Genomic DNA, 15,092 nt, shown 5'->3' on the forward strand with positions numbered 1-15,092 from the left:
CTTTTCTCTGCCCTGAAAAATGCCATCATGCACTATGACCAGGCTGTGAAAGAATGTGGCATATTAAATATAAAAATAGCAACCGTGGACTTTGGCCAGTGTCCAGATGAGTCTTGGCCTTCTATATAAGCTATTAAAGTGTTCAGAATTAAACCCCATTTTGTTTGGAGTCGCATTTCATCCTGTCACCAAGACTGTCTAGGAGCCAGCCCTCAGGAGTCAGTTAGAAATGAAGTATCCATTAAGGGAGTGTTTCTGAGCCAGCGATGATTAAAAGGAAAGCCCAGTTTTTGAAGGCAGGTATAGACTGTGTGTATAAAAAAAGATGCTGCTTTGATCGATTGTGTTTTATTGGAATTTAAAACCTGCCCCAGAATGGACCCTGGAGTTTTACTTAAAGATTCTGTGGATGTTTTCGTTTGCTGACTTGTTGAATTGTCTCATATCTGACTCACTAATCATGGATTATGTATGTTATTAGGAAAATCAGGCATTTCGTCTCCCTCAAGAAACTGTGTTGTACCACTGACAAAAACAAGCAGGTAAGGCGTTCGGTGTGCTCCACATGCTTTGTCGGCGTGACCGTGCATCCGTTACCCTCTCACCACTGCTGTCTGTCTGTCTTTCTCCGTATCTACGGTAGTTGCCAATTTAGAGGCTTTGGGGCAAAATGAGGCCCTTAGACAAATAGTAAAAGAAACGATTCTCCAGCAAGCCTATGCACTTTATTAGTAATGCTACATAGGTTATGATTTAGCTTGTGACTGAACAGCGCAGGACCAATATATTTAATGAGATCATAAAATGTCTTTTCTTCCAAATAAAAGCTGTTCTAATTTTCTACCTTAATTTCTTACATGAAAAGTATATATTTATTTGAGCATTTCACCCCTATAAATTCATGTCAAAACCAGAAATCATTTCCAATTAGTACTGCAATTTTCTTTAACCATTATGTCATGCAGAACAATCGGAGAAGGCACTGGTGACCCACTCCAGTACTTTTGCCTGGAAAATCCCATGGACGGAGGAGCCTGGTGGGCTGCAGTCCATGGGGTCGAGAAGAGTCAGACACAACTGAGTGACTTCACTTTCACTTTTCACTTTCATGCATTAGAGAAGGAAATGGCAACCCACTCCTGTGTTCTTGCCTGGAGAATCCCAGGGACGGGGGAGCCTGGTGGGCTGCCGTCTATGGGGTCGCACAGAGTCGGACACAACTGACGCGACGTAGCAGCAGCAGCAGCATGCAGAGCAATGTATTTGAGTGTTTTCTGAAGTAACGGAATTTTAATAAGTTGCTGTATTTAAGGACTTTGTTTAGGTAGTTGTATCATAGAGAGCAGTGATGGTGTGCCATGAAGTAACGGAATTTTAATAAGTTGCTATATCTAGGAGCTTTGTTTAGGTAGCTGTATCATGGAGAACAGCGATGGTGTGTCATTTTTTCTTTTTGATTTAAACTTTAGTACTGGATTGTGTGTATTTTCACTTCATGCTTTAAAGTTCATTGATTAAAAGCTATTCAACAAACATAATTACCAATGGTCTATTTTTTAATAAAAATCTATTTACTTAGATATACTAGACGTGCAATATTATGTAAATTTCAGTACAGCATAGTGATTCATAATTTTTTTTAAAGGTTATAGTCCATTTATAGTTATTATAAAATATTGCCTATAATCCCTGTGTTGTACTATATATCCGTTTAGCTTATTTATTTGATACCTGGGAGAAGGAAATGGCAACCCACTCCAGTACTCTTGCCTGGAGAATCCCATGGAGGGAGGAGCCTGGTGGGCTACAGTCCATGGGGTCGCAAAGAGTCGACACGACTAAGCGACTAATCAGCAATCAGCAATCAGCAGTTTATGCCTCTTAATTCCCTGCCCAGTTTTCCTCTCCTCCCTTCCTCTTTCCCACTGGTAACCACTAGTTCTCTTCCCCTGAGTCTTTCTTTTTCGTCCATTCATTTTATTTTTTATATTCCACATACAAGTGATGTCATACGGTCTTTCTCTGCCTTGTTTCGCTTCACATAATACCCTCCAAGTGCATCCATGTTGTTGCAAATGGCAAGACTTCATTCTCTTTTATGGCTGAATAGTATTCTACTGTGTGTGTTTGTGTGTGTGTTATCTATGTTTTAAAACCTTTCAAACATGGCCTTTGACTTAGATGAAGATTTTAACTGATGGGACAGTGTCTGTCAAGGCTATGAAGGGCTTCGGGGCATAATCCCTTTCGGGTAGCATGTCGGAGACCTGGGAGGTGACTGGGGTCGGGAAGAAGCCTGGCCAGGCAAGGAGGTAAACTAGAGAACCACAGACGGAAGATTCCTGGGCTCTTCCCAGTGAGAAGGTGGCTTCCGAGGACACAGGCTGAGTACAGTGAGCTTCCAGCTGGTATGTGAACCCTTGGAAGGTATCTATGCTTATGCTTCTTTAGAAACTAATGATTCAGTATTTGTATATATTGTGAAGTGATATATATAAGTAAGTCTAGTTAACATCTATCACCATATATGGTTACAAGTTTATTCTTTTAATGAAAATGTTGAATACCAGCTCTTGGCAAATTTCAAATATGCAACGTGGCGTTACTAACCATAGCCCACGTTATACACCACATCCTCAGGACTTACTTGTTATAACTGGAAACCTGTACTTTTTGACCACCTGCATCCCTTTCACCCACGCCACCCCCACCTCTGGCAACTACCAAACTATTGTCTGTATGAGTTTGAGTTTATGTTTGAGACTCCAGGTATAAAGGATAACGTATCTGTCTTTCTCCACCTGACTCACTTCACTTACCATGGTGCCCTCAAGGTCTATCCATGTTGTTTCAAATGGCAAGTTTTCCTTCTTTCTTGTGGCTAAATAATATTTCATTGTGTGTGTAGAAACCACATTTTCTTTATCCATTCAGCCATCCATGGGCACTTGGGTTGTTTCCGTGTCTTAGCTATTGTAAATAGCGCTGCAGTAAACATGGGGTGTATATGTCTTTTAGAGCTAGTGATTTTATTTCCTTTGGATAAATACCCAGGAGTGGAATTTCTGGATCATATGGTAGTCCCATTTTTAATTCTTTTAAGAACGCCTCTGCTGTTTCCTATACTGGCTGCACCAATTTACATTCCCACCAGCAGTGCACAAGGATTCCCTTTTCTCGACATCCTGGACAACTCTTGTTATTTGCTTTTTATTTACTTTTTGGTAATAGCCGTTTTAATGAGTGTGAGTTTATATCTCCTTGTGGTTTTGATTTGTGTTTCCCTGATAATTAGTGATGTTGAAAACTTATTTGTGTACCTGGAAGTCTTCTTTAGAAAAAATGTCTGTTTAAATCCTCCACGCATTTTTAAAATTGGATTGTTTGTTTGCTATTGCTATTGAGTTGTATGATTTCTTTATATTTTTTAGATGCTAACTCCCTTATCAGCTATGTGATTTACAAATAGTTTCTCCCATTTGGTATGATAGCCTTTCATTTTCTTGATGACTTTGTGTAGTCCCAATGAATTATTTTTGGGGTCTTTTTTTGCCCTTGCTTTTGCTGTCAAAAAAATCACTGCCAAGACCAATGTCCAAGGAGCTTATCTCCTATGGTTTCTTCTAGGATTTTCATGATTTCAGGTCTTATGTTCAAAACTGTAATCAGTTTGAGTAGATTTTTGTGTATGGTGTAAGATAGGGGTTCAGTTTCATTCTTTCCCGTGTGTGTATTTAATTCCCAACATCATTTACTAAAGAGACCATTCTTTCCTCTTTGTATGTTCTTGGCTTGCTTGTCATAAATTAATCGACTGTATGCATGTGTGGGTTACATCTGGACCCCCTTGGTCTGCATCGGTAGGTACGCTGATCTATGTGTTTGTTTTTACGCCAGCACCATACTGTCTTGACTACCACGACTTTGTAGCACAGTTTGGAATAACAAAGTGTGATTCCTCCAGCTTTGTTCTTCTTTCTTAAGAATATTAGGAAAGCATTCCAGAATAGCAAAAGCAACCGTGTACTTTTTGGAAAGATTTAGTTCAACATAAAAATGCCTCCATCAGCATAGCTTCATCTGGAATCAAGCGGCTTTCACTAAACACATTATTGACTGGGGGATTTTCATAGAAACTGATACCTGTGGTGTTACTATGTCTCCAGTCAGGTATGTGTTAATACCGTAAGTCCATGCAGAGAAGCAAGTCCTTGGAGACCTCTGAGGAAGGAGGGGAACTGACTTTCATAGGTTAAAAAAAAAATTCAGCCTCCAGGTTTAGACATTGAAGGCAGAAGGATGAGGTCTATGTGAGAGGTGAAATGGGTGCAGGGAGAATCATAGGACATCCTGGTGGCTTTTTAGAGACACAGTAGTGAACCCAGGCAGGGCAAGCCAGCACAGGGGCTGTGACGCCACAGTGCAGGACACAGGCCCACTGGGCTCATTCACGCCTTTTCAGAAATGAGATCAGCCCAGATCCAAAACCAGTGCAGCCTCTGCCGCTAGCCAGGCCCTGCTCCTTCTCCTTCACCACGTTCTCCTCTAGTGACTGGGACCCGTCTCCTGTTATCATTCTCCCTGAAGCTCCATGTACCCGAATTCTGCCGGACATCCATGGCCCAGCCCCAGGAGCATCCAGTTCCAGCTCCGTCCTCAAGCCCCTGAAGAGCCTTCTTTGCTGTGTGTCACGCCCACCCTTATGATGCCACCCGTGTGCCTCCCTGCCCTCTTCTCTCCAGCAGGGTCCTTGGGCTGTGCTTGTCTTTGTGTGCCTGTGCCGCCTGGCACTTAGTGGGTTCCTAAGCTGTTGGTGAGCTGGGATGGACTTGAATGTCCTGGTCCTGGCTTCTTGCCACCTGTAAGCTCTTCCTGCCTCTCATGGTGAAGGCGAGCCTTTCGCACAGGACTTAGGGATGCAGAAGAAGAGGGGCCACCTCCTCTTTTCTGAGGCTCGAAATAGAAATGTCTTTACTGCCATAAATTAGCTGCTCTTCTGAGAAGGGTGAAAACGCGGGGCTCAGATGTCCTGAGCCATTGACGTCACCTAATGATGCTGCACTGGCCTGGAGGGACACTTTAGACTTTCCGATAACAAAGGATTTTTATATCTCTGGCCAGCCATGGTGTTTTTCCTCCTCATCAAAGGAGGCAGCAGTGAATAGTGATGGGTCTGTGACAGGAAGGCTCCCTGGGGGGTGGGAGCAGCCCGTCTACAGGCAGCTCCGGGAGCACTGCTTTCTGGGGTTTAGCCCTGACGTCAGAATCCACCCATGGGTCTGCATTTTAACAAAGGATGAAATTGGAAGCCAGGCTGCTGTCTGCTGGTGGTGCTTGACATCAGCAAAGATCTTTTTTTCCTGGATCTTTCCTAGAAGCACAGCCCACCTAATAAGCATCTCCTGAAAAGATTCCCTTGTTCCTGTAAATTTTTGCCAAAAGGCTGGAAATGCCCCGAGAGGTTTGTCTGCTGTCAACATCAGCTCCCCCAGCAGCATTCTCACGCTTTCTCCCCAGATATAGTATTAATATTAAACAGCTGTTCTGTCTGGTTCCAGGGACACAGTCTCTGCTCCAGAAGCCATGGGGTCCACAGACAGATAAACAGGACATGTTTCTAGAGCACAGCGTGGGGAGGTGTGAACCGCGTGCTGGAGAAGCACAAAACACAGGACCGACTGGGGCTGCCTAGGAGTTTTTAGGTGTCCTCTAGGGCAGAGGGTACAAGCTATGGGCCAAACGTGGCCTGCTTTGTAAATAAAGTTTTATTGGCTCACAGCCTCGCTCTTGGTTACATAGCACCTGTGGCTGCTTTTACTCAACAGCAGGGTCGAGTAGGTACAGTGGGGGCCATGTGCCCAGCAAACCCTAAAATAAGTGCTCTCTGGCCCTTTACAGAAAAAAAATTGCCGGCCTCGTTTCTAAAAGGTGATTTTCTTTCTTGGATCTCCTACTTTCTGAGGTCAGGGACCATCTGCCAGTCCCCTAGAAGGGCCCCCTCCATGCCTGTGGGATTTCAGGGATCTGTAAAGCACAGTCCAGTGGTCAGACATGTATAGCGGAAGGAGGCTTCCGGGAATCCCAGCTTTACACCAGCTCTTCCTAAGCTGGCCTGGTCAAAGCAGAGGGGGTGTCAACATTGCCTCCCCCATAGCGCCTACCCCCAGCCCAGTTTCAGTGCAGCCCACATCCTCATTCCTGCAAGCCTTGGCCATTAGAATACGGGGAGCATCAGTCAGTTCAGTCGCTCAGTCGTGTCTGACTCTTTGTGACCCCATGGACTGCAGCACGCCAGGCCTCCCTGTCCATCACCAACTCCCAGAATTTACCCAAATTCATGTCCATTGAGTCGGTGATACCATCCAGCCATCTCATCCTCTGTCATCCCCTTCTCCTTCCGCCTTCAATTTTTCCCAGCATCAGGGTCTTTTCCAATGAGTCAGTTCTTCACATCAGGTGGCCAAAGTATTGGAGTTTCAGCTTCAGCATCAGTCCTTCCAATGAATATTTAGGACTGATCTCCTTTAGGATGGACTGGTTGGATCTCCTTTCAGTCCAAGGGACTCTCAAGAGTCTTCTCCAATGCCACAGTTCAAAAGCATCAATTCTTTGGTGCTCAGCTTTCTTTATAGTCCAACTCTCACATCCATACATGACTACTGGGAAAACCAGAGCTTTGACTAGATAGACCTTTGTTGGCAAAGTAATATCTCTGCTTTTTAATAAGCTGTCTAGGTTGGTTATAACTTTTCTTCCAAGGAGCAGACATCTTTTAATTTCATGGCTACAGTTACCATCTGCACTGATTTTGGAGCCCCCAAAATTAAGTCTGTCACTGTTTCCACTGTTTCTCCATCTATTTGCCATGAAGTGATGGGACCAGATGCCACAATCTTAGTTTTCTGAATGCTGAGTTTTAAGCCAACTTTTTCACTCTCCTCTTTCACTTTCATCAAGAGGCTCTGTAGTTGTTCTTCATTTTCTGCCATAAGGGTGATATCATCTACATATCTTAGATTATTGATATTTCTACCAGCAATTTTGATACCAGCTTGTGCTTCATCAGGTCCAGCATTTCTCATGATGTACTCTGCATATAAGTTAAATAAGCAGGGTGACAATATACAGCCTTGACGTACTCCTTTCCTAATTAGGAGCCAGTCGGTTGTTCCATGTCTGGTTCTAACTGTTAACTTCTTGACCTGCATACAGATTTCTCAGGAGGCAGGTCAGGTGCTCTGGTATTCCCATCTCTTTCAGAATTTTCCACAGTTTGTTGTGATCCACACAGTCAAAGGCTTTGGCATAGTTAGTGAGGCAGAAGTAGATGTTTTTCTGGAACTCTCTTGCTTTTTTGATGATACAATGATGTTGGCAATTTGATCTCTGGTTCCTCTTTTCTAAATACAGCTTGAACATCTGGAAGTTCACGGTTCACGTATTGCTGAAGCCTGGCTTGGTGAATTTTGAGCATTACTTTACTAGCGTGTGAGATGAGTGCAATTATACGGCAGTTTAAGCATTCTTTGGCTTTGCCTTTCTTTGGGACTGGAATGAAAACTGACCTTTTCCAGTCCTGCTGAGTTTTGCAAATTTGCTGGCATATTTTAGGATTTGAAATAGCTCAACTGGAATTCCATCACCTCCACTAGCTTTGTTCGTAGTGATGCTTCCTAAGGCCCACTTGACTTTGCATTCCAGGATGTCTGGCTCTAGGTGAGTGATCACACCATCCTGATTATCTGGGTTGTGAAGATCTTGTTTGTGTAGTTCTTCTGTGTATTCTTGCTGGGGAGCATAGTGCTCTCAAACACCAGGCGTCCGTGGCAGGCTTGGAGCCCTGGGATGAGTGCGGGGCTGCGGATGCTGAGGTCACCTGTCCCTGTTCTCATGGAGGAGGGGGACACGCAGCCATAGCAAAGCCTCTGGGAGAGGCACGTCTCTCGTGTCCAATAAGAGGAAGTGGTTTTGTTGTGAAGTCCGAAAGCACAGCTCACCCAATGAGCAGCTCCCAAAAAGACTCCCTTGTTTCACGGGGTAGTAGCAGGAGAAAATCATGGCCGGCCTCGGAGGAGGCGGTCTGCTTTCTGACTAATTAACATTACAGGACATAGGCTGGTTGAGAGCAGCCTGAGACCAGTTTGACCTGGACTTTGCACAGGGCTTTCCAGAGCTAGACAAGAGAAGTTCCTGCCTTTGGAATTTCACTGAGCACCTCCTCACCCTCATGACAGGAAGGTTGTTTCAGCCCCGGAAAATAGGAAGGGCATAATCTCTGAATGCAGGAGAGCTATTTAACGTGAATCCATTTGGCTTAGTGAAATCTTTGTTTCTATCAGTGAAAACGTATGCAATCATCATCACAGACTAACATCAGTATGGGGACAGGCATTTGGAAGTGCCTGCTTTAAAAGCACTTTCACACACGTGACCTACTTTGGGGATACTGGAGGCAGAAATAGGGACTGAATTGACCAGGTTTGCAGTTATGAAACCTTGCTTTGAGACAAGCTTTGCAAGGTTCATACTACCATGCCATTTTATACAGGAGACTTGAATGTCTGTGGATTTTGATGTCCATGGGGGTGGAGGACGACTGGGGGGTGGGTCCCATGGATGCCAAGGGACGACTGTATTTTGTTTCATAGTAAACAATTTAATCTTGAAATTGTGGTGAAGATCAGGGGAGGGTAGAACTTTGCTGTAATAATAATGCATAATACTAAGCTTGTCATAATTGCCTAAAACAAGATACACAGGATGAGGAGTGCCAGGGAGTGAGAAGAAAGACTGGCAGAGATCTTTCGTTTTGTAAAGACTTTGGGTGAGGAAGGAGAAATGCAGCCCTGAAGGCAGAAGCAGTGGACAGTTTTAAGGTATCATATTAGGCTCAATATGGGAAAGAATTAGAATTGAAAATATTAGAATGGAAGTGGAATTGGTAGCCTTTGTGGGGAGTGAGTTCACTCCCATGGGAGGTAATCAAATAGAAGTACACTGAGCCTTCAGTGGGAAAAGCTGTCCAGGAAGGTCATGCCTTGGCCAGAGATTAGACTAGAGCAGTAGTTCTCTAGATGTGGTTCCCAGGAGCAGTGGTGGCCCCAGGAATTTGTCAGACTGACACAGCTCAACTACGGAATCGGAAATTCAGTGCCCGGGCCCGGGCAGCCTGCTCATTTGTTTGTGGCCCTGCTGGCTCTTCACTGCATGGGGCTTTCTCTAGCTGTGGTGAGTGAGGGCCGCTCTCTCTAGCTGCAGCGTGTGGACTTTCCTGCGGTGTCTTCTCTTGTTGAGCACAGGTTCCAGGCGTGCGGGCTTCAGTGCTTATGGCGTCTGGGCTTCATTCCCCTGCGGCACGTGGGATCTTCCTGGTCCAGGGATCGGAAGCCGTGTTCCCTGTACTGGCAGGCAGATTCTTAACCGCTGGATCACCAGGGAAGCACCTCCCAATCTGTTCTAATAAACCTTCCAGGTGCTTCTGACTCACTCTGAAGTTTAAGCGCTACTGGCTAAGAGGAATGGTTTCAAGATTCTGTTATGTGAATTCCAATCAGAGGTTGATGAGCAGAGGCTGTTCTGGATTTGATAGAGTCAGGAGCTGGTTTTCACTTCTGGCCCTCCAGCTTTCCCCTCCTGAGCTTGAAGCCCCTGACCCAGGCGGCTCAGAATCCTGTGTGGCAGACGACCCCCAACATGCTCCGTGTTTGCCCAGCTTATGCCCTAGACCTGCCCGTCCCAGACTGAACTGCAGCTCATCCAATGGTAATGTTCTCCAAGTGTGAACCATTATGAACCATTATGAGATTCCAGGAACTTCGTATGAAAAAGAACATAGATTAGCTCATTAAAGATATCTCAGTCGCATGTTGATTCCATGTTGAAACGATAACACATACTGTGCTTAAAATATTAAACTAATGTCACCTGTTTATTTTTTAATGCAGCGACTAGAAAATGTAAAATTATACCTGTGACCTGCATGTGAGGCTCTCACAATATTTCTGTTGGAGGTCTGGCCCTTCCCTCCCCTGCTGAATCGTACCCCAGAGCCAGCTCGCCGCCCCTCTCACAGGCGATAGAGGGGCACATGTAGCTGTGCGCACAGTCCAGCTCCTGCCAGAGTCAGCACAGACTCACCACGCCTCCCAGGAATGCTTTCCCGGGACGTGACGGGTGCTGAAGCAGACTTCCAGAAACACTTTTGTTTGGGATGATGTAAAGGTCACTTTTCATTGGTTCTCAAACTGCCGCCGAAATCTAGCTGTCACTTTCCAAAGCTGTAGGGTAGACAGCGGGGAGCAAGGGGCCCCCCTTCCCCCAACCCCCTGCCCCCACGGCCCTGGAGTTCCCACCCTCAGGCCGGCCTCTCTGGGTGTGCCTCTTGCTGCCCTGACCTCTAGTCTCCCCCTATCCTGCCCCTCCAGGCACGTGGCCTGGCTGAGAGATGTCTGCATGATTCGGGTGCTTACCCCCAGCGTGCTCAAAACAGGCTTAATGCTCAGACAGCCTCACCCACCGCCTTCTCTGCAAGACGGGAAGAGTGTGCCGGGTGCAGGGACCCAGGAGGGAAAGACGGGGAGAGTCACTTGCTCGTTCCTAGTCACTGCTGATCTCTGGTGATAAAGCACGTTTTCAGTGCATCCTCAGTCCCCCCTACTTGAGATGTGTCGCATGGGGGTTTTTTGTTTTCTATTTCCTGTGTTAACATAGAAAATGTATCCATGGAAACAAGGTGGGGAGAATTTTTTCCGTCACCTCAGTGCATTTATTACTGATGCCTCTTTGTATTTATAACATCATTATACTTCTGCACCCTAAACATACATTCTTCAAGTTTCTGCTCTGTCAAGGACCTCAGCATCCAACTAATTCTACTTGGATTTTATTAGTGTGTTGATTTTATCCTCACTTTCTATACTGTTGCCTTTGGTGGCAAATATATCCAAGATGCACTTCTCCTGCCCATGAGAACGCAGAATCACCGAGTTGTTGGGAGGGTCGTCTGGCCCATTTCTCTCCCCCAGATATGTAATATGTCCTCTTTAAGTGAGTATTGTCTGGGTTGTCCGAGTCACCCATTTTTGAATGGTGCAGACCCTTTGCAGCTTCCTTCAACCCAGGTTCTCTCCCCTCCAAGAACCTTCCTGAACCTGCCTATCTCCTCTGTCCCCACGGTGAGGGTGATGGTGACTCTGTGTTTCTGTATCATCCATATGCTTTGGGTCAGTTCTCACCTTGGGCCACAGTGCGTGCCCAGTAGATATCAGGGAAGTATTTTGAAAGCTAACTTTTACTCCCTAGTACAGTAACATTCAGAAGGCATAGGAAATCAAAGGGACAGCCTTGTCTAGTCCGAAGTTATTATTGTATGCGGAGTTTTGATCTGCACACATATCCCATGCTGCTACGAAGAATATCTGCTGTGTTTTCCCATGGCGCACATCCATGGGTGACTTCTTAAGACGAAGTGGGAGAAGGACACTGCCACTGAAGACATAGCCCGAGTTATCCCTGACCGTGGCTGCTCACGTTTAGAGGTGTCCTTTATCTCATCCATGCATCGCCACCGTACCGCGTCTGTACGATGCCCGTGACTCACAGTAGGTGCCCCAAATATTTGTCGATAGATTTAGTAAAGCCACTAAGTCAACAAAATTTTTCCATTTAGCTTTAGTACATATTTACGCGGAGCTATTTAAAGAAAGGCCTCTGGTATTGCAAAACCACAGCTTTTCCTGAGAAACGACATTGGAGCAGCCAAAGGCCTGAGCAGAGAGGGGTGCACATCTGTGGGGTGTCTGAGGGTAAGAAAGCCTGGAGCTCCCAACAGGGAACAGGACAGGATGCTGAGGTTGCAGCCGTGGGTCATGTGTGTGGGAAAGCCTTGGCTCGCAGGAGAGAGAGGGGGCCTTAGGCCTGGCGCTGGGCACAGCGAGCTTCATGAGACCCCAGAGGCTGAAGCTGAGAGAGTCACCTGGCTGACAAGGGGGAGGAGTGACCGAGAATATTCTGGGCACGTGTACCTGCGCTGAGCACCGTTGGAAAGGAGGCTGCCTCGTTTCAGGTAGACGCAGGCGCTCCGTCCCTTGTGGGCAGCAGGGCGGCAGGCCCGCGGCTGTCTGCCCTCCACTGGAATGGGACACCTTCGCCCTGGCTGCTCCTTATCCGGTTCTCTCTTCCACAGCAGGAGGTATTTATGGGTCTTCCCAGGTGGCGCCAGTGGTCAAAAAACCCACTTGCCAGTGCAGGAGAGATAAGAGACTTGGGTTTGATCCCTGGGTGGGGAAGATCCCCTGGAGGAGGGCACAGCAGCCCACTCCAGTGTTCCTGCCTGGAGAGTCCCGTGGACAGAGGAGCCTGGCGGGCTGCAGTCCGTGGCGACGCACAGAGTCAGACACAACTGAAACGACTTAGCCTGTGGTGGGGACAGCCAGGAGGTGGAGGATGGGAAGAACAGAGCGGGAGGAGTTCCTAAGGCCGAGTGGGAATCCAGTTTCCCTCTCTGTGAGAGCCCACGCCCACTCACCTGTAACAGCCCGCCCCATTCTGTGGGGCCTCAGTACCTAGGCCTAAACAGGAAGACCAATTCGTCTGGCTTTAGGAAAGTAAGATAACCTTGCCTGGAGGTTTGCTGATGAATGGCAAACAGACATAGCTGAGCTATTTCTTAAACATTAATGTTGCCTCTTCATCTCTGACACATTTAAGACAACTTGGATTGAAAGAGGAAATTCTCTGTTGGTCTTTGAGAAGAAGGGCTTTCTTCTCAAAGTTTAGCTAAACTTACCAAGGCTGCATTTTTGGATGGTGTCATTCACACTAATGATAGATATATATTATCTAAGTGAGCAATATCTGCTCACTGTGGAGACTTAAAATAATTCAGCATAAGAGGTTTTTGCATTACCTTAGACCTGACTTCACTCTAGGACACGACTGAGCAACTCAACTGAACTGAGACCTGATTTAGGTACAAGTTTTACTTAACCTGTTTTTATGCAATTTATGAGTATTAGCAGTTGATAGGAAATTGTTCTTTTCCCAGAGCAACAGTTGGTGGTTGCCTCCTCTGAAGGAATTAATTTACTTTACACTGAGAACTTTTCATTTTGGGACATGTGCTCAGCCTAAGCTGGGCATTCATTCCTCTGTTCAGTAAGCAGCAAGGGCCTTCCAGCACTGTGGCCTGTAGAAGAGACAGGATGGGTGAGAATGCAGTCACCACGTTCTACCCCATATCCGCTGAAATCCTTGGCTTAGCTCATGGGACCACCCCTTCCACTCAGGCCCACCACCCCCAACCTGGGAATCAACTTCAGAGCACCTTTACTTTCCTCATCTCCCTGCATTCGTGAAGCCACAAGTTCTGAAGGCTGTGTCTTCCTCGCAGCTCTCGGCGTCACGCCCCCTTCTGCCCCGCGGCCCCACTCATCCCATCCCACGGCGGCCTCTGGCTGTCTTGCAGGAGCGGCCTGGCTGCTCTCTGTCTCCACTTAGCGGTGTGCAGGGACCACCTCATACAGGCTCCTGAGAACTGACTGTTTAATTTTCTGGAGTTCTGTGAGTCATTATTAAAATTAAATTATAGAATCATGCTGTTAAATACATTTTTAAGACAGGTAATAAGTACTCAAAAATCTACAACTTATTGGGTGTTGCTACATTTTACTATTGTCTGTGCTCTTGAGGTTACTTACATTTCTTTTACCTGCATGGGGGAAGTGCAATAGAAAGTAGCTCATATCTCCCCAATCCATGTTCAGTGACATCATGTTGGTAGCTTCAAACAGCAATGGTGGGAATATTTTTAGACCAGGGGAATCAGTGAATGCTCTAAGTCAGGACTTTAAAAAAAAAGAAAAAGCACAATTTATTATTTTAAGTGCTCTTCTTAATATTATTGTGGTGAAAACCAGAGAACTCCCCCACCCTCCAAAGAATGTTTTAATTTGCATTTAAGTATTTGTTAACTACTCATATCTTAAAAATCTTTCTACAGCATCATACGCCCTTGGAAAATTCTGAACAGAGAAACTCATTGCAGGAAAAATGCTCAGGAAAGACACAGTTCATATGGATAAAAATAAAAAAACTTTACATATATGACTTAGTCTAGATCACAGTTTTATCCGCATTGGCTCAGATTTTTTAAAACTGAGACATTACTGACAAATAACACTGTATTAGTTTTAAGTGAACAGTATAATGATTTGATAGACATATATTGCAAAATTGTCAACACAGTAAGTTAACATCATCGCCACCCAGTTAGAAAGTTTTTTCTTTTGATGAGAAAATTTAAGATCTACTCTCTTAGCAAATTTCAAATACACAATACAGTATTATTAATGTATGCTATACATGTATCCCCAGAACTTGCTTACCTCATCACTGAAAGCTGGTATCTTTGGATCACCTTCACTCATTTCACCCACCTCTCAATGCCCCGCCTCTGGCAACCACCAGTCTGGTCTCTGCAACTATGAGATCAGGCTTTTTGTTTTTAGATCCCACATGTAAGAGATGTCATAGTATTTGTGCTTCTCTGAATTATTTCACCTATCATAATGCTTCAAGGTCCAGTTTGCAAATGGCAGAATTTCCTTATTTATTATAGCTGAGTAATATTCCATTGTGTATATAAATGCAGGAGATCCCGGTTTGATTCCTGGATCGGGAAGATCCCCTGGAGAAGAGATAGACTACCCACTCTAGTATTCTTGGGCTTCCCTGGATTGTCTGTATTCATTCCCAGGTTTTCTTTATTCATTCATTCATTAGGGGACACAGAGGTTTCTTCCACGTCTTGCCTGTTGTAAGTAATGCCACAGTGAACATGAAGGTTCAGGTATCTCTGCAAGACAGTGATTTCGTTTCCTCAGAATAAATACCCTGAAGTGGGATTCTGGATTATATGATACTTTCATTTTTAGTATCTTGAGGAATCTTCATACTGCTTTCCACAGTGATGGTACCAATTTGCATTCTCACAACAGCGCACAAGGGTTCCCTTTCCTCCATATCCTTGCCAACACTTGATATTTCTTATCTTTTCTGATAATAGCCATTCTAACAGATATGAGTTGATATCT

At 45.3% G+C, this 15,092-nt stretch overlaps 1 protein-coding gene across 4 annotated transcripts in view; it reads left to right on the forward strand.

Moving 5' to 3' along the window:
- PDE8B (phosphodiesterase 8B) overlaps positions 1–15,092 on the forward strand; it is a 258,748-nt gene that overhangs the window by 190,438 nt on the left and 53,218 nt on the right. For all 4 annotated transcript variants that reach the window (XM_069595361.1, XM_069595360.1, XM_069595359.1 and 1 more), the window contains exon 10: positions 482–542. In XM_069595361.1, the coding sequence (XP_069451462.1) occupies positions 482–542 (61 nt within the window). The remainder of the gene's footprint in view (positions 1–481; positions 543–15,092) is intronic.

The sequence above is a fragment of the Ovis canadensis genome, chromosome 7, assembly GCF_042477335.2.
Source record: "Ovis canadensis isolate MfBH-ARS-UI-01 breed Bighorn chromosome 7, ARS-UI_OviCan_v2, whole genome shotgun sequence".
NCBI classification, from domain to species: domain Eukaryota; kingdom Metazoa; phylum Chordata; class Mammalia; order Artiodactyla; family Bovidae; genus Ovis; species Ovis canadensis.